The sequence below is a fragment of the Lithobates pipiens genome, unplaced genomic scaffold (assembly GCF_037356315.1).
Source record: "Lithobates pipiens isolate NorthernLeopardFrog02 unplaced genomic scaffold, aLitPip1_a1.2 Scaffold_10, whole genome shotgun sequence".
In the NCBI taxonomy this organism is placed as follows: Eukaryota; Metazoa; Chordata; class Amphibia; order Anura; family Ranidae; genus Lithobates; species Lithobates pipiens.
In genome coordinates, this window is record NW_027507686.1 from 193,237,285 (window position 1) to 193,259,664 (window position 22,380).

Here is a 22,380-nt window from a genome sequence, read left to right on the forward strand (position 1 = left end):
TGCTTCAGTAGATGATGTCAGTGATTCAGATCCAGCACTAGGGGGACATATGAGCAAGGCTAGAATAATGATAGACAGTCTGCAAAAGTCAGATAACCATAGTCTGCTCCCGGCTCTGGCCTGAGACTTCAGGCCACACTGACACACACACCGCCGCTCTAACCAAGGTAAGACTCTGGTCTGACTACTCATCCCCACCATACCCCTATTGTACCGTTTTGACTCCCTCACTCATCCCTACCATACCCCAATTGTACTGGCATCCAAGCCCCCTTCCCCCTCCCCCCCCCTTTTTTTTCATTGGTTCAATCAAATCCCTATGTGTATGGCCCCTTTCCTTTTTTTTTTTTTGTTCCCTTCCCCCAACTCACTATTTACACCAACTATTTCCAGACCCACTGCCTGTTTGAAACACCAAACGTGCTCCGACCTGAGCGATGTGTCCGTCATTTACCACCGCCAGCTTTTTCTCCACAATACAATTGTACACGTTTTCAGTGGCTTCTCAGGTAATCATACTCCTCTATTACTACTTTTATTGCTCACTGAGAGGCCATACCCAGTCAATCATTTCATTTTATGCTGACCGGCTTGAGCTTACTCAGTATATATATATATATATATATATATATATATATATATATATACACACACTATTTACTTTTATTTCAATTTCAATCTTACTTACATCCTACGTACCCTTTTTAGATTACCCCCTGCGGGTTCTGTGAGGGACCTCCACTGACGCCCTCTGTTGGGTGAACCCCCACTTCCTCACTCAAGGCTGTGAGCCTTCCATCCAGGGCGGGAGCAATTCTTCAAGGATCAGTCTCTCTCCACCTCCTGGTTCCTTCGTCGGATGCGAGGAGACACAAGGCAGCACACCTCCCATTCCTGTTCTCCTGAGGTCTACCATTGTTTTTAACTATGTATAATTATGGATGCATTTATGACATATCGAGCTTCTGATACAGGGTCAGTACAATACTAGCTTTTACTCAATGTTAGTATGCTACAGTGACTATAACCTTTGTATTAGCCACGCATCTTATGTTATTTCCTTTTTTTGTAGATTGATATTATATGTTTGCTGATCCATTTCCCTCTGGAAGAGTTTGAAACACTCGAAACACGTCGGAATAGGAATATTCACCTGTATTTTGCTCTTTGTGTTTATTGTATTTTGCATCCTGTTTTGCTTTTTGTACCCACACATTCATTCATATCCCTTCTACTATTTGGGCTTCTGTTTGCCCATATGACCACTATCCCTTTGATTTTACTTGAAGTAAAATAAAAATATTTGTTTTAAAGTAAGATATTGCCTACTAAATACTTGTCCTGCCCCTTTAACCACTTGGGATCCGCGCTATTGCCAAATGACGGCATTAGCGCGGACCTACATTTCCGGGACTACGTCTATTGACGTCGTCCCGTGTACGAGCGGCCTGCGCGCCCCCTGAGGGGCGCGCGCGGCGCGCTCTGTGATCGGCGAGTCCATGAGACTCGCCTGATCACCAATCCGTGCAAGGGGTCGATCCCGACCCCTTATCACGTGATCAGCTGTCAGCCAATGACAGCTGATCATGTGATAGAACGGAGCCGGTAATCGGCTATTATTCCTCCTCGCGCTGACAGCGCCGAGGAGAAAAAAAAAAAGCCGATCACCGGCGGCCGTGATCGGGACATCAGTCCCGATCACGGCCATCAATACAAGGGACCACCTGCCACCTGCCAGTGCCCACCTGCCTCCCGCAGTGCCATCCTGAAGTAAAATAAAAAGCTAAAGTAAGTGCCCCCCGTCAGTGCCCCCCGTCAGTGCCCATAGTGCCCACAGTGCCACCCACAGTGCCACCCACAGTGCCACCCCACAGTGCCACCCACAGTGCCACCCACAGTGCCACCCAATCTGCCTCAAAGGTGCTGCACCCCAGTGCCGCCCATCAGTGCCCAGCAGTGCCGCCCATCAGTGCCCAGCAGTGCCGCCCATCAGTGCCCAGCAGTGCCACCTATCAGAGCCACCTATCAGTGCCACCTATCAGTGCCCATCAGTCCCATCTATCTGTGGTACCTATCAGTGCCAATCCGTGCCACCCATCCGTGCCACTTATCCGTGCCACCCATCCGTGCCATCTTATCTGTGCCCATCTTTGCCCATCAGTGCCGCCTTATCTGTGCCCATCGGTGCCGCCTTATCTGTGCCTATTAGTGCCGCCTTAACTATGCCTATCAGTGCCCACCAGTGCAGCCTATCAGTGCCCACCAATGCAGCCTATCAGTGCCCACCAATGCAGCCCATCAGTGCCCACCAATGCAGCCTATCAGTGCCGCCTAATCAGCGCACTTCAATGAAGGAGAAAAATGACCCGTTTGCAAAATTTTATAACAAACTATTAAAACATGATTTTATTTTTATTTTTTTTTGCATCTTTTTTTGTTTGTTTAGCAAAAAATAAAACTCCGAGCTGTAACTAAATACCACCAAAAGAAAGCTCTATTTGTGGGAAAAAAATGATAAAAATTTCATTTGGGTACAGTGTTGTATGCCCGCGCAATTGTCATTCAAAGTGCATCAGCGCTGAAAGCTGAAAATTGGTCTGGGACTGAGGGGGGTTTAAGTGCCCAGTAAGCAAGTTTAAAGTCCCGCCGAGGCACCCTTTTCGTATCTGCCAGAAAACTAGTGAGCTCCTAACTTCTTGTTTTAGCTGACAACTTTGCCTTTGCCGCAATCTCAAGCAGTGTTATCAGCCTGACTACAGAACACCTCCCCCTTATGTCATGGAGATAAAGAGAGGGTTGTTTTTTCAGTAGTCCATCACAAGTTCACTGAGCAGGGTTGACAACATTGCTTGGGATTTTAGTGTAGCATGTTGTCAGCTCAAACAGGTGGATCGCAGGTAGATCAATAAGAATTTTCAACAAGGGGAAATGTATTGCAGGGCTCAGCCCACCCCACAACACAACTTATTGGCCAATGTCTCCGTTTGTGTGACAAGCATAGTGGCTGAGGGAGCTCAGTAACACTGAGCCTGTGACTTTATCAGGGTCAGCACTGCTTAGCTGCACTGAGGACATAGGGGTTTATTTACTAAAGGCAAATCCGCTTTGCACTTCAAGTGCACTTGGAAGTGCAGTCACTGTAGATCTAAGGGGGACTTGCAAAGAAAATAAAAAAAACAGCATGTTTGCTTGTACATGATTGGATGATAAAATCAGCAGAGCTTCCCCTCATTTCAGATCTTCCCTTCAGATCTACAGCGACTGCACTTCCAAGTGTACTTGTAGTGCAAATTGGATTTGCAAGGAGAGGCAGAACAAGGAGATGCCTATGTAAACAAGGCATTTCCCCTGCACAGATCCACAGAATCGGTTCACAGGACAACTATTGGTCGCACACTCCACAAATCTGGCCTTTATGGAAGAGTGGCAAGAAGAAAGCCAATGTTGAAAGAAAGCCATAAGAAGTCCCGTCTGCAGTTTGTGAGAAGCCATGGGGGGGACACAGCAAACATGTGGAAAAAGGTGCTCTGATCAGATTGAACTTTTTGGCCTAAAAGCAAAACTCTATGTGTGGCGGAAAACTAACACATCACTCTGAACACACCATCCCCACTATGAACACCACCACTGGCAGCATCATGTTGTGTGGATGCTTTTCTTCAGCAGGGACAGGGAAGCTGGTCAGAGTTGATGGGAAGATGGATGGAGCCAAATACAGGGCATTCTTAGAAGAAAACCTTTTAGTCTGCGAAAGACATGGGACTGGGGTGGAGGTTCACCTTCCAGCAGCACAACGACCCTAAACATACAGCCAGAGCTACAATGGAATGGTTTAGATCAAATCATTTTCATAAGTTACAATGGTCCAGACCTTAATCCAATTGAGAATCTGTGGCAAGACTTGAAAATTGCTCTTCACAGACTCTCCAGCCAATCTGACAGAGCCTGAACTATTTTGCAAAGAAGAATGGGCAAAAATGTCACTCTCTAGATGTGCAAAGCTGGTAGAGACATATCCAAAAAGACTTGCAGCTAAAGGTGGTTCTACAAAGCATTGACTCAGGGGGGCTGAATACAAATTCACACCACAATTTTCTGATATTTATCTGTAAAAAATGTTGAAAACCATTTATCATTTGCCTTCCATTTCACAATTATGTGCCACTTTGTGTTGGTCTATCATATTAAATCCCAAATAAAATAAATTTACGTTTTTGGTTGTAACATGCGAAAATGTGAAAATGTCAAGGGGTGTGAATACTTTTTCAACTGTACCTTGAAGGGATCTTCATTCGCAGATCAACGTGTTGGATAGATAAAAAGGGCACATTTAAAGAATAAGTCAAAGGCATAGGTTACATTTTGGAAGCTTTATTTCAATTTATTTATATCAAATTTATCTAAGCCCCAAAACATGTGAAAGGTGTATTCAAGCTCATGCAATAAAATAATACAAGAGGCAAATTGATAAGTGGAAAGTGCATTGCCCATAGCAGTCATAATCCACGTTGTACTGATCTGACGTCAGAAAAATTTGTTCTGATTCCTACAGATTCCACTTTGCGTTTTCTCCTTACACTCTTCTGCAATCACATTATTGCTTCACTCAACCCCTTTATTTCCCAAAAAAGTTCAGTATTGCAGCCTTCAGTCGAACAAAATTATAAATGATGACAGACACTGTGATCAAGAACCAGAGTATAGTCAGTACTGTGGAGAAGATATTTAAATAGCGGGCAGAGGTGCTGTATTGCCTGGCTTGACTTTGCTTTCCATTCAACTTCTGGTCCCGAGACTGAAAGGAAAAAAGAACAAAAATAAATAATGAGCAATCACCAGTACCTTGTATTGTAGTAGATAACTATGCATTTAGTACGTTATTTGTAGTAAAGGAAGCCCAACTGTGCTGCACTTTCTGAATGGCCCAGTGGCGGGGGAAGGACGAGAACTTCTGAGTGATTTCACTGCGAAAAGATCTCTCTGCAATGGGGATGGGTACCTGTCAAAATAACGCTTATGTGCCCCCCCCTCCCCCCAAAGGTGCCAAATATGGTACCAGAGGGTGGGAGGAGGCTGATGAGCAGAGCTTCCACTTTTGGGTGGAATTCTGCTTTAAGGTGTATTCATTGATTGCACAGCTTGGAATCACTAAGTACTGTTTTAAGGTAGATTTAAATCAAGTCTCTAAAGATTCATAAGCATTAAATGGGTTGTAAACCCTTGTTTTAAAAATACTGCTGCTTACACAGCGGCTGTATAGCGTAATGAATGAAGAGAGATTAGGCAGCTTAGTTACTGGCGTGCAGGCAGTGTATTTGATTATATATATATATATATATATATATATATATATATATATATATATATATATATATATATATATATATACTCTGCATTTAGCGTAGATTAGATATTCAGTGTAGTATCTATATTCAGGCAGTGCAGTATATATATCATTTAGTGTATTGAAATCCATACCAAACCCTTATCCGAGCACACAACCTGGCAGGCCGCAGGAAAAGGCGAGAGAGCACCCCCCTCCTGAACTTTAACACGCTACATTTTCTCAACATGGGGAGGGTGCTTTGGGGTCCCCCCAAACACCTTATCCCCATGTTGATGGTGACAAGGGCCTCTTCCCCACAATCCTTGTCCGGTGGTTATGGGGGTTTGCGGGCGGGGAACTTATTGGAATCTGGAAGACCCCTTTAACAAGGGGGCCCTCCAGATCCCGCCCCCCATGTGACTGGGTATCGGGTACATTGTACACCTATCCATTCACCAAAAAAATGTCAAAGTAAAAATGGCAGACAGTTTTGGACAAGTCCTTTATGAAAAAATGTATCACAGTGTCCGGTGTTTCCAAGAAAAAAAAACACGGAAAAACTCTGCCTCAATGTGAGGCGTCCCCGCGACTGCAGCCTTTTCACAATAACAGCTGTTATATAGCTGAGGGAGGGTCACCCGGTGACGTAAACGGGTGACCCTTCCCCCTCTAATGTCACGTGATGTCAGAAGGGGGCAGGGGTCACCCACTTATGTCACCTAGTGGCCCCGCCCTCAGCTATATAAGAGCTGTCAAAGCAAGTGTTCTCTCACCCCCCACCCCCCCCCCCTTTTCCTGCAGGCAGATTGCGTGCTTGAAAAAGGGTCTGGTATGGATTTTGGGGAGGACCCCACTCCATTTTTTTTATTTTGGAGCAGGGTTCCCCTTAATATTCATACCAGACCCAAAGGGCCTGGTAATGGACTGGGAGGGGAACCCGTTTTTTACAACCATGTTTATCTATATTGCCGGGAAATGAGTATGGGTGATTCCGCGCAAGGAGTAAATACCAGCAGGAAAAAATAAAGAAAAGATGTATAAAAGAAAAAAATGTTTTTAAATAGGGTAGGTGAAAAGAACTGCTGCCTCTACTAATCTACTAATCACTGTAATGTGTATATATATATATATATATATATATATATATATATATATATATATATATATATATATGTATGTATATATTGCTGCTCTATTAGTGACCATTAATGCATAAAACCTGTGCTATAATCCAATATAATGCATACTGTAAAGTGAACAAAAGATGATTATATATATATATATATATATATATATATATATATATATAAGTGCTCATGCTCCGTGATTCACACACAGTCTAAAGTGCTTAAAATAATTCAACAAAGTCCATGGAATGAAAAATAAAAGTCCATAAAATGAATAAAGTGATTGCATGAAGACACCTGATCACTTTATTAATTTTATGGACTTTGTTGTTTATTTTTCATTCCATTGACTTGTTTGATTCACGGAGCATGAGCAATTTATATATATATATTATATAGATATATATAATATTTTTTTATTACATTTACAGTATGTATTATATTGGATTATAGCACAGGTTTTATGCATTAATGGTCACTAATAGCGTGGTACTATATACATATATATGCACACACACATATATATATATATATATATATATACATTACAGTTTTTTCACATTGTGGGAAAGTGTGGGAAGTGCAAGCAGCTGTTTTTAGCTTTTTAGTTTTTAGCTTTATCTCACGGTAGTTTACAGATTTGGCAGCTCACAAGGTTTTACCCATATTTCTCTACTAATTACTACCACCTGGGTGAGTAAATAAATGAAAGGAAGTGAAGTAGAATTTGGCGCTGTTCTAACAACTGATCTAAATGTTATGTGACAGGTGATAATAAATTGTGACTCAAAAAGGCATGTATAAATGCCCCTAAATATACAAACTAGTGCTCATTAGATTATGCATGGACTACTAATACATAATTTGCACATAAATATATAAACAGTCACATTAAAAGAAATTTGTGTGAAAATAAAAAAAAATATGAATATGTAATGATTAATAACAAAAATAAATATACCAAACGTGATGAATTATGATACCAAGCCAATATAATACGGCAACTCAATTGGTCAATAGTAATCCAAAAATAAATATATAGTGCGGTTCAATGGTCTAAAAATAAATAAATAAAGTGCTCTTGTGCCAGTGAAGAAACAACGCTGATCTAGTTCATTTTCCAATAGGTGATCACAACATGTGTGTCTTATTCGTGCTCCTATTGTGGCTTCACTCACCAGAAATTTCTCCCCCTCCTGGGGTCTGAAACATTCACAGTATATGCCACTGTGTAGCACTCTAGAGACTGTCCCATCCTCGGTGGTTTAAAAGTACTGCCATCATATACCAAATGCCATAAAAGAGAGAGGGATCCCAATAGTGTAATACTGTATCAAACTATTTTATTGCATAAAAAATGTGGAAACTCACATTCAATGAAAACAGTAAAGCATGTAATGCTAACACTAGCGCTTGTAGCCAGAAGTGATGCAAGGACGTATGCTGACTCCACCCTATGTGTTTTGTCACTCTGAGGTCATTTGGAGCATGCAGTATACGTCCTTGCATCACTTCCGGCTACAGGCGCTAGTGTTAGCATTACATGCTTTACTGTTTTTATTGAATATGGCCATGCACCATTTTAGCTCGGATTTCAGCCTGAATTTTTGGGCCGAATTCAGATCTGAAATGGACCAAAACCAAAAGACACACAGGACCCCTGTGCAAATTCGTACCTCAGCCTCCATAAATAGCAGATCACAATCTCCTACCATGTAAATTGGATGCAGGGGAACCCACATCTAATTTGCATAGGTGTGAACCCAGCCTTAAGCTTACATAAGATTTTAATGATGGGGATTGATAAATGGGACTCTGCATAGAAACCATTCAGCTTCCAGTTTTTGTTGTTGTCAAAGCTTAATTGAACAAGCTGAAATTAGATTTTTTTTTACCATTTACCATTTTTTTCTAACATGCACAGATGCACCAGATTTTGCACTCTCCAGTATTAGTAAATCGACCCCTATTTAATTATCTTTAAAAACTAAAAACTGTTATGCATAATTCACTGGGGTGTAAAACCTGATTGTTTTTTAATCCAATGATCCTCCATATCTGTCAGTAACTGATTTTCCAGGGGGAGGATTATGGTAGCAATGAAGTGCAGACATAATACGAGACAATACTTCATATAAATGTCCACTTCTTCAGAGGAATATTAAACTGTTAGCACCAATCAGAATTTGGTGACAGGCTTCCTTTTATACAGTATGTCTAGCCCTGTCAGCCCTTGGATTGCATATAAATGATGTGAGAGAGTCCACCACTAATCCACTAACGTTGCTTGGGTAAATGGGAAACTATGGGCCAGAAATGAGGACCAAATGAAATGTTAGAGAGCGGTGACCCTGGGGGAGGGGGTTTGTAGTGTTCTACAGTGCCTTGCAAAAGTATTCGGCCCCCTTGAACTTTTCAACCTTTTGCCACATTTCAGGCTTCAAACATAAAGATATAACATTTTTATTTTTTGTGACGAATCACCAACAAGTGGGACACATTTGTGAAGTGGAACGAAATCTATTGGATTTTTGAAACTTTTTTAACTAATAAAAAAATGAAAAGTGGGGTGTGCAAAATTATTCGGCCCCCTTGCGTTAATACTTTGTAGAGCCACCTTTTGCTGCGATTACAGCTGCAAGTCGCTTGGGGTTTGTCTCTATCAGTTTTGCACATCGAGAGACTGAAATTCTTGCCCATTCTTCCTTGCAAAACAGCTCGAGCTCAGTGAGGTTGGATGGAGAGCGTTTGTGAACAGCAGTTTTCAGCTCTTTCCACAGATTCTCGATTGGACTAAGGTCTGGACTTTGACTTGGCCATTCTAACACCTGGATACGTTTATTTGTGAACCATTCCTTTGTAGATTTTGCTGTATGTTTGGGATCATTGTCTTGTTGGAAGATAAATCTCCGTCCCAGTTTCAGGTCTTTTGCAGACTCCAACAGGTTTTCATCCAGAATGGTCCTGTATTTGGCTGCATCCATCTTCCCCTCAATTTTAACCATCTTCCCCGTCCCTGCTGAAGAAAAGCAGGCCCAAACCATGATGCTGCCACCACCATGTTTGACAGTGGGGATGGTGTGTTGAGGGTGATGAGCTGTGTTGCTTTTACGCCAAACATATCGTTTTGCATTGTGGGCAAAAAGTTCGATTTTGGTTTCATCTGACCAGAGCACCTTCTTCCACATGTTTGGTGTGTCTCCCAGGTGGCTTGTGGCAAACTTTAGATGAGACTTTTTATGGATATCTTTCAGAAATGGCTTTCTTCTTGTCACTCTTCCATAAAGGCCAGATTTGTGCAGTGTACGACTGATTGTTGTCCTATGGACAGACTCTCCCACCTCAGCTGTAGTTCTCTGCAGTTCATCCAGAGTGATCATGGGCCTCTTGGCTGCATCTCTGATCAGTCTTCTCCTTGTCTGAGCTGAAAGTTTAGAGGGACGGCCAGGTCTTGGTAGATTTGCAGTGGTCTGATACTCCTTCCATTTCAAAATGATCGCTTGCACAGTGCTCCTTGGGATGTTTAAAGCTTGGGAAATCTTTTTGTATCCAAATCTGGCTTTAAACTTCTCCACAACAGTATTACGGACCTGCCTGGTGTGTTCCTTGGTCTTCATGATGCTCTCTGCGCTTTCAACAGAACCCTGAGACTATCACAGAGCAGGTGCATTTATACAGAGACTTGATTACACACAGGTGGATTCTATTTATCACCATCAGTCATTTAGGACAACATTGTATCATTCAGAGATCCTCGCTGAACTTCTGGAGTGAGTTTGCTGCACTGAAAGTAAAGGGGCCGAATCATTTTGCACGCACCACTTTTCAGTTTTTTATTTGCTAAAAAAGTTTAAAATATCCAATAGATTTCGTTCCACTTCACAATTGTGTCCCACTTGTTGGTGATTCTTCACAAAAAAATTTTAATTTTATATCTTTATGTTTGAAGCCTGAAATGTGGCAAAAGGTTGAAAAGTTCAAGGGGGGCGAATACTTTCGCAAGGCACTGTAAGTATGGCTTTCATGAAGTTGGATGTGATTCAATGTCATTGGTATGTGGCTTCCTTCCTGTTTACTTCTGAATGCAGAGTAAAAGAATTTTAATACCTTTTTTTTTCTTTTAGAAGACAGATACGTTTTGTTTATGTAGCTTAAAAAAAATGTTTAGGGGGAACTTAAAGTGATTGTAAATGATCACTTTATAAACAACCCATTCAGTTTAAAATTGAAATGAAAAGCAAAACATTTTTGTATAGATATAAAAATACATTATAAATCCCTTTTTTTCATTTTATATTAATGATCACATTCCCTTGGTTCTCAGCTGCATAAAAAGGGCTGGGGGGAGGAGAAGTAGCAGCACACTTCTCCAGTGACTGGCTGTGCAGAGGGGGTCTGTCAGGACACATCTGATCATTGAAGGAGAGCAGGCTGAGTTCCCAGCATAGCTAGAGAACTCATTAACGCTGTGCTCTCCTGCTTAGTGTGGTCAGTTTTTAATAGGAAAGCAGAGGGACTACCAGGAACACCAGGTATTTCACATAAAGGAAGCAATACAAAGAGAACAGGAGACTTTCTCATATAAGTACATGGTACAGCAGGAACATATCAGGAATATAAAGTTTTGAAGTAACAAACACTTTAAATCCCACTGGACAAAATTGCCAGAAGCAAATGTTTTTTGAAAAAATAAAAAAAGTTCCCCATGCTCCTAGTAATTTTTCTTAATGAATGTTCTCTGCATGGTGCTTGCACATTGCAATATATGCCCTGACCCATTCTCAGCACGTCAAAAAATATAGCAGCAATTGCAGCCATGATCTGTCGGCCACTGACCAGTATGTGTGCGATAATGTTCAGGTATGTTATGGCAAACACTCATCTGCACACATAGAAAATTAGTTCTGCTTCAAAGTACCAAATGAATCCTCTTTCTTAGTTTCGTTACAGGTGCCTTACTTCCTTGGCTTCATAGCTAAGTCTTGCCAATACTTATTCCACTGTCCAATGAGACTGCATTAGTGGCCAGCATTAGAACCTTTATGGCACAATGGGATGGTGGAGCTAAGCCATGAGGTGAAGGAAGTGTGGCCTCATAACAATGTGAGACAAAGGCTCGTTCACACTGAAGTAACTGATGAATTCAATCTACTGTTACTATTATCAGTTATGTATTCCTTTGTCTAGTCCCTATAGTTCAGCTAATCTATCAATACGCCAAGCACATGTTATCGTTAATATCACCATACTATCACCATTGGCTATGAAATCAATACACGGTCTAAGATCAATTAAATTTCATTTATTTCCCAAGGAAATAAGAAAACGTGCATCAAGTATCAATAGAAGTTACAATAATACATAGCATACAATCAAAGTACAATATAAGCCTTATACTTATCTACCCTTGTGACTGGATCTCCTGATGGAATAGAGAGAGAGACCAAACTCATTGTTGTAACCCTTTTTGTTAAACATACCTCAGCCATACCACACCCCATAGTCCCCCTGCTTTTCCCGTGGACCAATCAGCGTCTCTGGGGCGTTTCCTCCCCCAGGCTAATCACCTCGGACAGTCCTGCCATACTTGGCCTCTGGGGGGCAGTGTCTGCCCATGAATTGCAACTGCTCCGACTGGGTTCCCATCTTGTGGTTCGATCTCGGACGCCCCCTCCCGCTCACGAACTATCTTCTTTGTTCTTGCAGACAGGCCGGCACCATATTTTCTTTGAAGTTCAGTACATTCCAGGTGGGCTGAATAGAACTCATTCTGCTATTCAAATTGTGTCTTGGTGTCACATTCCTTGCTTTTAAACATGTGAGACTGCATGGTATCAATATGGCTGAGTTCGGCTGTACAAACAGCTGTGTAGATGTATAATATTAATTCCTGTCTGATTCCAACACACACCATACGTGCATGAAAACTGATGGGAAAACTGCGCAAATTTCACTTGCAGAGACATCAGTTTACATCAATTGTCACAAGCTTTTCAGTGAGATTTTATGTATGTTGCCATCAGTGTGCATGCGTGTCAGTTATGTGCCCTGTTCACACCATCAGTTTTTTTCTGTGCAGAAAACTGCATAAATGTTGCAGATTCCTGCGCACAAAAAACCTGCACGTGATACCAGTGTTGTGGTATGAGCAGGGCACATAGGGAACAATTGTTTTATTTTATTTTTTGTGCCCTTGCAGAGCGCATGCAGAAAAAAAATTTACGTTTCTGCACATGGTGTGAACGAGGCCTAAATCAGAGAAGGGCATACAGGTTATCAGGCACATACAGTATCTCACTTAAGTGAGTACACCCCTCACATTTTTGTGAATATTTTATTATATCTTTTAATTTGACAACACTGGAGAAATTACATTTTGCTACAACAGAAAGTAGTCAGTGTACAGTTTGTAAATTTGCTGTCCCTTCAAAATAACTCAACACACAGCCATTAATGTCTAAAATGCTGGCAACAAAACTGAATACACCCCTAAGTGAAAATGTCTAAATTGGGGCCAAAGTTTCAATATTTTACATGGCCCCATTATTTTCCAGCACTGCCTTAACCCTCTTAGGCATATAGTTCACCAGAGCTTCACAGGTTGCCATTGGAGTCCTCTTCCACTCCTCCATGACGACATCACAGAGCTGGTGGATGTTAGAGACCTTATACTCCTCCACCTTCCACTTGAGAATGTTCCTCAGATGCTCAATAGGGTTTAGGTCTGGAGACATACTTGGCCAGTCCATCACCTTAACCCTCAGCTTCTTTAGCAAGGCAGCGTTCTTCTTGGAGGTGTGTTTGGAGTCGTTACCAGGTTAGACTACTGCCCTGCAGCCCAGTCTCCGCAGGTTGGGGATCATGCTCTGCTTCAGTATGTCACAGTACATGTTGGCATTCATGGTTCCCTCAATGAACTGTAGCTCCCCAGTGCTGGCAGCACTCATGCAGCCCCAGACCATGACACTCCAACAACCATGCTTGACTGTTGGGAAGACACGCTTGTCTTTGTGCTCCTCACCTGATTGCCGCCAAACACACTTAACACCATCAGAACCAAATAAGTTTATCTTGGTCACATCAGACCACAGGACATGGTTGCAGTAATCCATATCCTTAGTCTGTTTGTCTTCAGCAAACTGTGGGCTTTCTTGTGTATCATGTTTAGAAGAGGCTTCTTTCTGGGATGACAGCCATGCAGACCAATTTGATGCAGCGTGTGGCGTATGGTCTGAGCACTAAAAAAGCTGAATACATCCAAATGTATATGATAAATTCACGAGGTGTGCGCCGTGACGTAACGTGTAGGACGCAAAACCGGAAGTAAACATCACATACCGGAAGTCGTTACGACCGTCTGGAAGTGGATGCCGCAGACCAGAAGTAACGTTAGAAGTGGTGTGGAATGCCGTTACACTCTGAGTCTGGCCTACTTTTAGCTAATGACATGTAAGCAGACATTTTTATTTAATAAAGTGTATATTATTTGGGTAATGCACCATTTATTTTACATGTGAATACCATTAGTTTCCCAACTTAACCTGTATTGCTGGATTGACCTACAATCACGGATGTGGGGATAAGATTTCTATAAGAGCGCTTTTTACAAGCCCATGAGGTAAGGGCACTGAGCACTTTATAGGATTCACGAAGCACTTTAATCACATGAATTGGGAGTGAATGGACACAGCTTTTTGGACTTTGGACATTTTGTTGCACTTTATTTGTATTTTGCACAGCTGGTAGCACTTTATTATTTCCACAGTGAGTGAACTTTATGCACTTTAAGAACACTCTATATCACTGCACTATGTTGAATGCATATTGAATGCATCACAGTGTCATCACTAGTAGTGCACTTTATACAAACAGATATTGTATTTGATTATTATATGCAATGTTGTTAATGCACTTTATGGTTCTAGCACTTTATTAGCCTCTATTAATATTATTTTCAATAATTTATTTAATTAATTTGGTGGTCATTGGACCACGCAGGCTATGCGCTAAGTCTTAGCCCTTGTACACATGGTCGGACATTCCGACAACCAAATCCGTCGGATTTTGTCCGACGGATCTTGTCCGAAACTGTTGCATACACACGGTCGGACAAAGTTGTCGGAAAATCCGATCTTTCAGAACATGATGACGTCATTTCGTTACGATGGTACTACATTCAGGCTAGTAGCCAATAGCTTTGATGTAGGAATTTGATCTGAGCATGCGTGGCACTTGGTCCGATCAAAATTCGCTACACATGATCGGAGTATGTCCGATCGGAGCAGTTTGTCGGAAAATATTTCTAGCAAGTTGGAAAATTTGGTCCGACGGATATTCCGACGGAAACAGTCCGATGCATACCACACACAGTCGGATTATCCGACAAAACGCTCCGATCGGACACATTCCGACGGAATCTCCGACCGTGTGTACAAGGGTATATACTTTTGGATGCATTCAGCTTTTTTAGTTTCATGTGAGTGGTGATCACTTTAGATTTGGCAGCATTTCCATACATTTTGTTTGTTTGTATAGTGGCACAGAAGTCCCCTTTTATATTATTGTCTGAGCGCTGACAGGCTGACCCCCCACCCCTTCAACTTCTGCAGTAATACTGTCAGCACTTATATGTCTATTTCCCGAAGACAACCTCTGAATATGACACTGAGCACGTGCACTCAACTTCTTTGGTCAACCATGGCGAGGTCTGTTCTGAGTGGAACCTGTCTTGTTAACCCTTTAATGTTCTGCTCCACAGTTTGGTAGCGCACATTTTGAGTCACGCTAACTCATTGAAAAATGTGGATGAAATGTGGTCTTGGCCACCGTGCTGCAGCTCAGTTTCAGGGTCTTGGCAATCTTCATATAGCCTAGGCCATCTTTATGTAGAGCAACAGTTCTTTTTTTCAGATCCTCAGAGTTCTTTGCCATGAGGTGCCATGTTGTACTTCAAGTGACCAGTAAGAGAGGGTGAGAGCGATAACACCAAATTTAACACACCTGCTCCCCATTCACACCTGAGACCTTGTTAACACTAAAGAGTCACATGACACCGGGGAGGGAAAGTGGCTAATTGGGCCCAATTTGGACATTTTCACTTAGGGGTGTACTCACTTTTGTTGCCAGTAGTATAGACATTAATGGCTGTGTGTTGCGTTATTTTGATGGGACAGCAAATTTACAAGCTATACACTCACTACTTTACATTGTAGCGATGTATAATTTCTTCAGTGTTGTCACATGAAAAGAAACAGTAAAATATTTACAAAAATGAGATGGGTGTACTCACTTTTGTGAGATATTGTATATGTAATCATCATTGGGTGTGTGCTGTTAAATTTGGACTATTGCAGTAAGGCTCACTTTAAAATACAGGTATGACAATCATTTAAAGTGTAAGGATGGACTTTGGATACAGTGGGAAAATGTTAAAGTGGTTCTGTATCAAAAAGCAAGGGGCAAGAAAGGCAAGTAAAACTGACCAGCAGCGTATAACCCCAGAGGGATTGTTATGAAGCCCATTGCAAAGCAAATATTATATGAAATGTGAGGATGTTAAAACAGACTACATAACATCTCCTCAATCCCTGTCAACTGCCCCATGAAAAGTGATCCACTACAGAATGCTCTTCAGAGGGCAAAATCAGTATAAATTGTGCCAAGTGTGGGGGCGATGACCTTATTGGTATAAATTAAAGGGTCTCAAGGAAATGTACAATGCTTTGAAAAAGTATTCACACCCCTTGACATTTTCCACATTTTGTCATGTTTCAACCAAAAACATAAATTAATTTTTTTTATTTACAAATAAATATGTGAAAAGTGTGGTGTGCATTTGTATTCAGGTCCCCTGTGTCAATATTTTGTAGAACCTCCTTTTGCTGCATTTACAGCTATAAGTCATATTGGATATGACTCTACCAGCTTTGCACTTCTAGAGAGTGACATTTTTGCCCATTCTTCTTTGAAAAATAGCTCAAACTCTGTCAGATTGGAAGGAAGAGCGTCTGTGAACAGCATATTTCAAGTCTTGCCACAGATTCTCAATTGGCTTTAGGTCTGGACTTTGACTGGGCCATTCTAAGCCCTTGTACACACAGTCAGAAATTCCTACCACAAAATCCGTCGGATTTTGTCCGAAACTGGTGTTGCATACACATGGTCGGACAGAGTTGTCGGAAAATCTGATTGTTCGGAACGTGATGACGTTCATTTGTTACGACGGGACTATGTTCAGGCTAGTAGCCAATAGCTTTGGTCTCGTAATTTGACCTGAGCATACGTGGCACTTTGATCGGAATTCTCTACAAACTGATCGGATCATGTTTTGGAAAATTTCATATCCAGCTCTCAAACTTTGTTTGAGCCCCCACACAGTCGGATTATACGACAACGCGGTCAGATCGGACATTTTCCGCCAGAATTTTTGACCATGTGTACAAGGGCTAACACATGAATATAATTTGATCTAAACCATTCCATTGTAGGTCTGGCTGTATGTTTAGGGTCGTTGTCCTGCTGGAAGGGAACCTCCACCAAGTCTTTTGCAGACTCTTCTTCTAAGATTAAACTTTATTTTGCTCCATCCATCTTACCATTAACTCTGACCAGCTTCTCTGTCCCTGCTGAAGAAAAGCATCCCCACAACAGGATGCTTCCGCCACCATATTTCATGGTGGGGATGGTGTGTGGAGGGTGCCGTGCAGTGTTAGTTTTCTGCCACACATAGTCGTTTTTAGGCCAAAAAGTTTAATTTTGATCTCATCTGACCAGAGCACCTTCTTCCACATGTTTGCTGTGTCCCCCACATGGCTTCTCACAAACTGAAAACGGGTCTTCTTGTGGCTTTCTTTCACCAATGGCCACTCTTTCATAAAGGCCAGATTTGTGGAGTGTACGACTAATAGTTGTCCTGTGGACAGATTCCCCCCCCCCCCTGAACTATGGATCTCTGCAGCTCATCCAGAGTTACCATGGGCCTCTTGGCTGCTTCTCTGATTAATGCTCTCCTTGCCCAGTCTGTCAGTTTAGGTGGATGGCCATGTCTTGGTAGGTTTGCAGTTTTGCCATACCTTTTCCATTTTCAGATGATGGATTGAACAGAGCTCAATGAGATGTTCAAAGCTCGGGATATTTTTTTATAACCTAACCCTGCTTTAAACTTCTTCACAACTTTATCCCTGACCTGTCTGGTGTGTTCCTTGGCCTTCAAGATGCCGTTTGTTCACTAAGGTTCTCTAACTAACCTCCGGGGGCTTCACAGAACAGCTGTCTTTATAATGAGATTAAATTACACACAGGTGGACTCTATTTAATAATTAGGTGACTTCTGAAGGCAATTGGTGCCACTAGATTTTTGTTAGGGGTATCAGAGTAAAGGGGGCTGGATACAAACGCACGCCACACTTTTCAGATATTTATTTGTAAAACATTTTGAAAACCATTTTTCATTTTCCTTCCACTTCATAATTATGTGTTACTTTATGTTGGTCTCTTACATAAAATCCCAATAAAATACATTTACGTTTTGTGGTAACTTTTCAAGGTGTATGAATACTTTTTCAAGGCACTGTATGTGTGGCTATGTAACAAACCATAAAAGATGATTGCAAAAGTTACAAAGTAAAAACTAAAAGACAAAATTTAAACAACGAGGCCGGTAACCCAATTGACTATACACATTGCCATTGATTACTAGCTAGAAGGTGCAGCTTGAAGCAGCCATGGGTGATTGCTGTGACACTGAAAACAAAAGGCAAAAGACAAGCACAACCTCCATAGTGTAGTATACAAAGCGAACAATATTTATTAATGATTAAAAACACGAGTTGCTGTGGAATTCCCCTGCTCCCTCTACCCCTGCTTACGGCTGGAGCAGGGGAATTCCACAGCGACTCGTGTTTTTAATCATTAATAAATATTGTTCGCTTTGTATACTACACTATGGCGGTTGCGCTTGTCTTTTCCCGTTTGTTTTAGGCTGGGTTCACACTTATGCGATTTGGATTCGGGTTTCCCCGCATCCAATTTGTAAGACAGGAGACTGTGATCGGCTCTCAATGGAGCCGGTTCACACATTTCTGGGGTGGCTACAGAGCGAATTGCACATGAGTCCTGTGTGTCTTTGGCTCCATTTGAAGTCCAAATTCAGGCAAAAATTGGGGCCTGATTCGTTCCTTAACCACATGCCGACCAGCCGCCGAAGTTACACTGCGGCAACATGGCTCGGCTCTCATCTGTGCTTGTACTAGCCAGCACCTGGAGCTCTCTGCCTGGAAGTGGAGTGATTATCCGGTGGTTCGACCTGGAGCGGTGGTATCTTTTTCTCTCACCGTCACGGTATGTCGGTACCAGACGGCCACTAGAGGCGCACGCCCCCCAGACTCACCCACGGAGCCGATGCGAGTTCCCTGGTGGTCGCGATCACTGCCAGGTTCCCACGATTGCTTGGGGCACACTGAAAACCGGGATCTGTGTGTGTAAACACACCATTCTTGGTTCTCTGAGGGGAGAACAGACAGATCGTCTGTTCATACAGAGTATGAACAACAATCTGTCATCTCCTCTGCACAGTCCCCTCCCCACTTCAGTTAGAACATGTACTAGGACACACTTAACCCCTTCACTGCCCCCTAGTGGTTAACCCCTTCATTGTCAGTGACATTTTCACAGTAATCAATGCAATTTTATAGCATTGATCGCTGTAAAAATGGCAATGGTCCCAAAAATGTGTCAAAATTGTCCGACGCTTCTGCCATAATGCCGTAGTCCCGATAAAAATCGTAGATTTCCGTCATTTCTAGTAAAAAAAATAATAATAAAAAAGCCATAAAACTATCCCCTATTTTGTAGATGCTATAACTTTTGCGCAAACCAATCAATATACGCTTATTGGGATTTTTTAACAAAAATATGTAGAAGAATACGTATCAGCCTAAACTGAGGAAAAAAAATGTATATATTTTTTGGGGGTATTTATTATAGCAAAAACTAAAAAATATTGAGTTTTTTTTTTCAAAATTGTCGCTCTTTTTTTGTTTATAGCGCAAAATATAAAAACCGCTGAGGCAGCCAAATACCACCAAAAGAAAGCCCTATTTGTGTGAAAAAAGGACGTCAATTTTGTTTGGGTGCAACGTCGCACGTTTGCGCAACTGTCACTTAAAGCGGCGCAGTGTCAAATCACAAAAAGTGCTCTGGTCAGGAAAGGGATAAAATCTTCCGGGGCTGAAGTGGTTAAAATTCTGTATAGCTTTTATAGTTGTCTCTTTCTTTAAGGGGTAGATTTGAAATAGAGTAGAATTCTCCTACCATAAATACAGACAGCATTAAAAACCTATATCAGCGTAGAGTGGGTAAGAGTTAAAAGCTCTGTCAAGTTCCTTCTTCTTCCCTAACTGGTGGCAATTTTTTTTTTAATACCATCCTTCAGAAATGCAGCTACAACCACTTCCAGACTGCCGCATGCCAATATACGTCCTTATTTGAAGGCATATATCGTTGCCTAGCTGCTATAACCCCGGTATCCTCTTGTTCGGCTGGCGCCGGTTTCTGATAATAGTGATCACTGTGGCAGATTCGCCGCAAGATCACTTTTATCGTCGGCGGGAGCGGGCCCCCCCTCCCGCCGCACTCTGGTGCCCTATCGGAGCTGTCTGCAGCGGCAAAGGTGATCGGATCTTCACCCTTGCTGGGCATGGAGATGAGTATGGGGAAGATGGCCCCTACCCGTCTCCACAACAATGCAGAACAGAAGCAACGTCATAAAGAGGAGGACCGGTTTAAAAAAAAAAAAATTAAAAGTCAGCAGCCGCAAACACTGTAGCTGCTGACTTAATAAGCACACTTACCTGTCCAGGGTGCCCGCGATGTCGGCCACCCGAGGCCGACCCGTCCCTCGGCTCTCGCGTCCTGGCGCCGCCATTCTATCTAAGGGAAACAGGCAGTGGAGCCTTGCAGCTTCACTGCCCGTTTCCTACTGCGCATGCGCGAGTCGCGCAGCGCTTTGTGAATGGGGCACGCTGTGTTCTGGGACACACAGTTCCCAGAACACAGCGTGACCTATTACCCAGAAGACGCTGCACGGAGGAGAGAAGAAAGAAGATCTCCGCGGAGGAGGAAGAGGCAGATTAGGATGATGTGCCTAGCAACAGGCATTTCTGGTAAGTTAAAAAAAAATATTCATTTTTTTTTTCTGATTTTTTTCTAATTTTTTATGTTTTTTTTTTTCAGGGTGGCCCTCCACTTAATGTCACTTCCACCCATAGCTCTTAAAGGGCCGTTTCTTTTACATAGTTGCATTTAAGTGTAAATATTAGAGTTGAGGTCTTTTTGACCCCAGATCTCATATTTCAAAGGGGCTTTTTTCTATTACAAGGGATGTTTACATTCCTTGTAATAGGAATAAAAGTGACACAATTTTTTTTTTTTCAAACTGTGTAAAAATAAAAGGTAAAATAAATATGAATTTTTCTTTTTTTTTTTTAAATATGCCCTGAGCTTGCATGCAGAAGCGAACACATACGTGAGTAGCGCCCGCATAAGAAAACGGTGCTCAAACCACACATGTGAGGTATCACCACATTCGGTAGAGCGAGAGCAATAATTCTAAACCTCCTCTGTAACTTAAAATGTGCAACCTGTAGAATTTTTAAAACGTCGCCTATGGAGTTTTTTAAGGGTAACATTTTATCACCATTCCACGAGCGGGTGCAATTTTGAAGCGTGACATGTTGGGTATCAATTTACTCGGTATAACATTATCTTTCACAATATAAAAAACAATTGGGCTAACTTAACTGTTGTCTTCATTTTTAATTACATTTTTTTCCCAAAAATATAATTCAATTGTTTTCCAAAAATTTAATTACATTTTTTTCCAAAAAAGTGTGCTTGTAAGACTGCTGTGCAAATATGGTGTGACAGAAAGTATTGCAACGACCTCTATTTTATTCTCTAGGGTGTTAGAAAAAAAAATGTATAATGTTTGGGGGTTATAAGTAATTTTCTAGAAAAAATAAAACAGTTTTTTAACTTGTAAACAACACATCTCAAAAAGAGGCTCGGTCCTTAAGTGGGTAAAATGAAGATGTCAAACTCTCACCTTGACTGAGAAAATGAGTGCAATGAATCCCAGACAGCAGAAGTTCATGTAGATGGTGTTAAATATAGACCAGATTAGATGATCTTGCACAGGATGTTGGTCAGATGTTATGGCCAACACCGTACATTCCTTTTGCCCACTGGCATCTTGCAATGGGGTCATCTCCACCTTTAGTCGTTCATCTTGCTTGCTCTCACAGTAATTTAACTTTTCAGCAGAGGTTTCCATAAGTTGCTGAGAGGACGATTCATTATCGTAAGTCTCCATGTTCACAAGGAAGGGACGAAAGCTATCAGTTCGTGGATGAAACCTTCTGCAGGGCTGTGGGAGGAAGATATATTTATGAAGATTGTAGAAGAGTGTGGAACGTCATACAAGTTTTTTTCATTATTCTCATGCTTTAAAAAAAAAATCCAGCAGTCTTTGGTGACGTTATTCTGTAATGTGGTTTTGCTGAGCTTCCAGATTCTATAGACCAGACAGATCATTGTGAAACAGTTTAAAGTTTAGAAGATCAAAGTAAAGTAAAAAGCAATACAATGCAAACAGAAAGTAGAACATTAATGAACCTGCTCTAAGTTAGGGGTAATGCATGCTTAGGATTGGCTCACACCAGATAAGTCGCCATGCATTTTGCTACAATTCTACTTGAATTAAAACTCCTAGACATGAGAAGATCCATTGCGGTCGACAAACATTGATGATACCAATACTTGGCACTTAAAGTGGCGGTAAACCTCTACATATACTGAGCAAAGTGACTGGCCTCAGGTGAAACCCCCTCCCCCTTTGGAATACATGCATGGGGTGCCCTGTATATAGAT

At 41.7% G+C, this 22,380-nt stretch overlaps 1 protein-coding gene and 1 long non-coding RNA gene across 2 annotated transcripts; one reads left to right on the plus strand and one right to left on the minus strand.

Moving 5' to 3' along the window:
* The first annotated feature begins 402 nt into the window (after positions 1-402).
* LOC143937322 (uncharacterized) lies at positions 403-1,577 on the plus strand. Its single transcript, XR_013263657.1, has 3 exons — positions 403-509; positions 709-975; positions 1,073-1,577. It is a non-coding gene; the product is annotated as an uncharacterized LOC143937322 (long non-coding RNA).
* Positions 1,578-4,355: 2,778 nt separating this feature from the next.
* On the minus strand, positions 4,356-22,040 carry LOC143937306 (interferon-induced transmembrane protein 1-like). Its single transcript, XM_077460797.1, has 2 exons — positions 21,557-22,040; positions 4,356-4,795 (listed from the first exon to the last, which is right to left on the minus strand). The coding sequence occupies exons 1-2, from the start codon at positions 21,821-21,823 to the stop codon at positions 4,616-4,618; spliced, it is 447 nt and encodes a 148-aa protein (XP_077316923.1). The 5' UTR covers positions 21,824-22,040; the 3' UTR covers positions 4,356-4,615.
* Between the last annotated feature and the right edge of the window lie 340 nt (positions 22,041-22,380).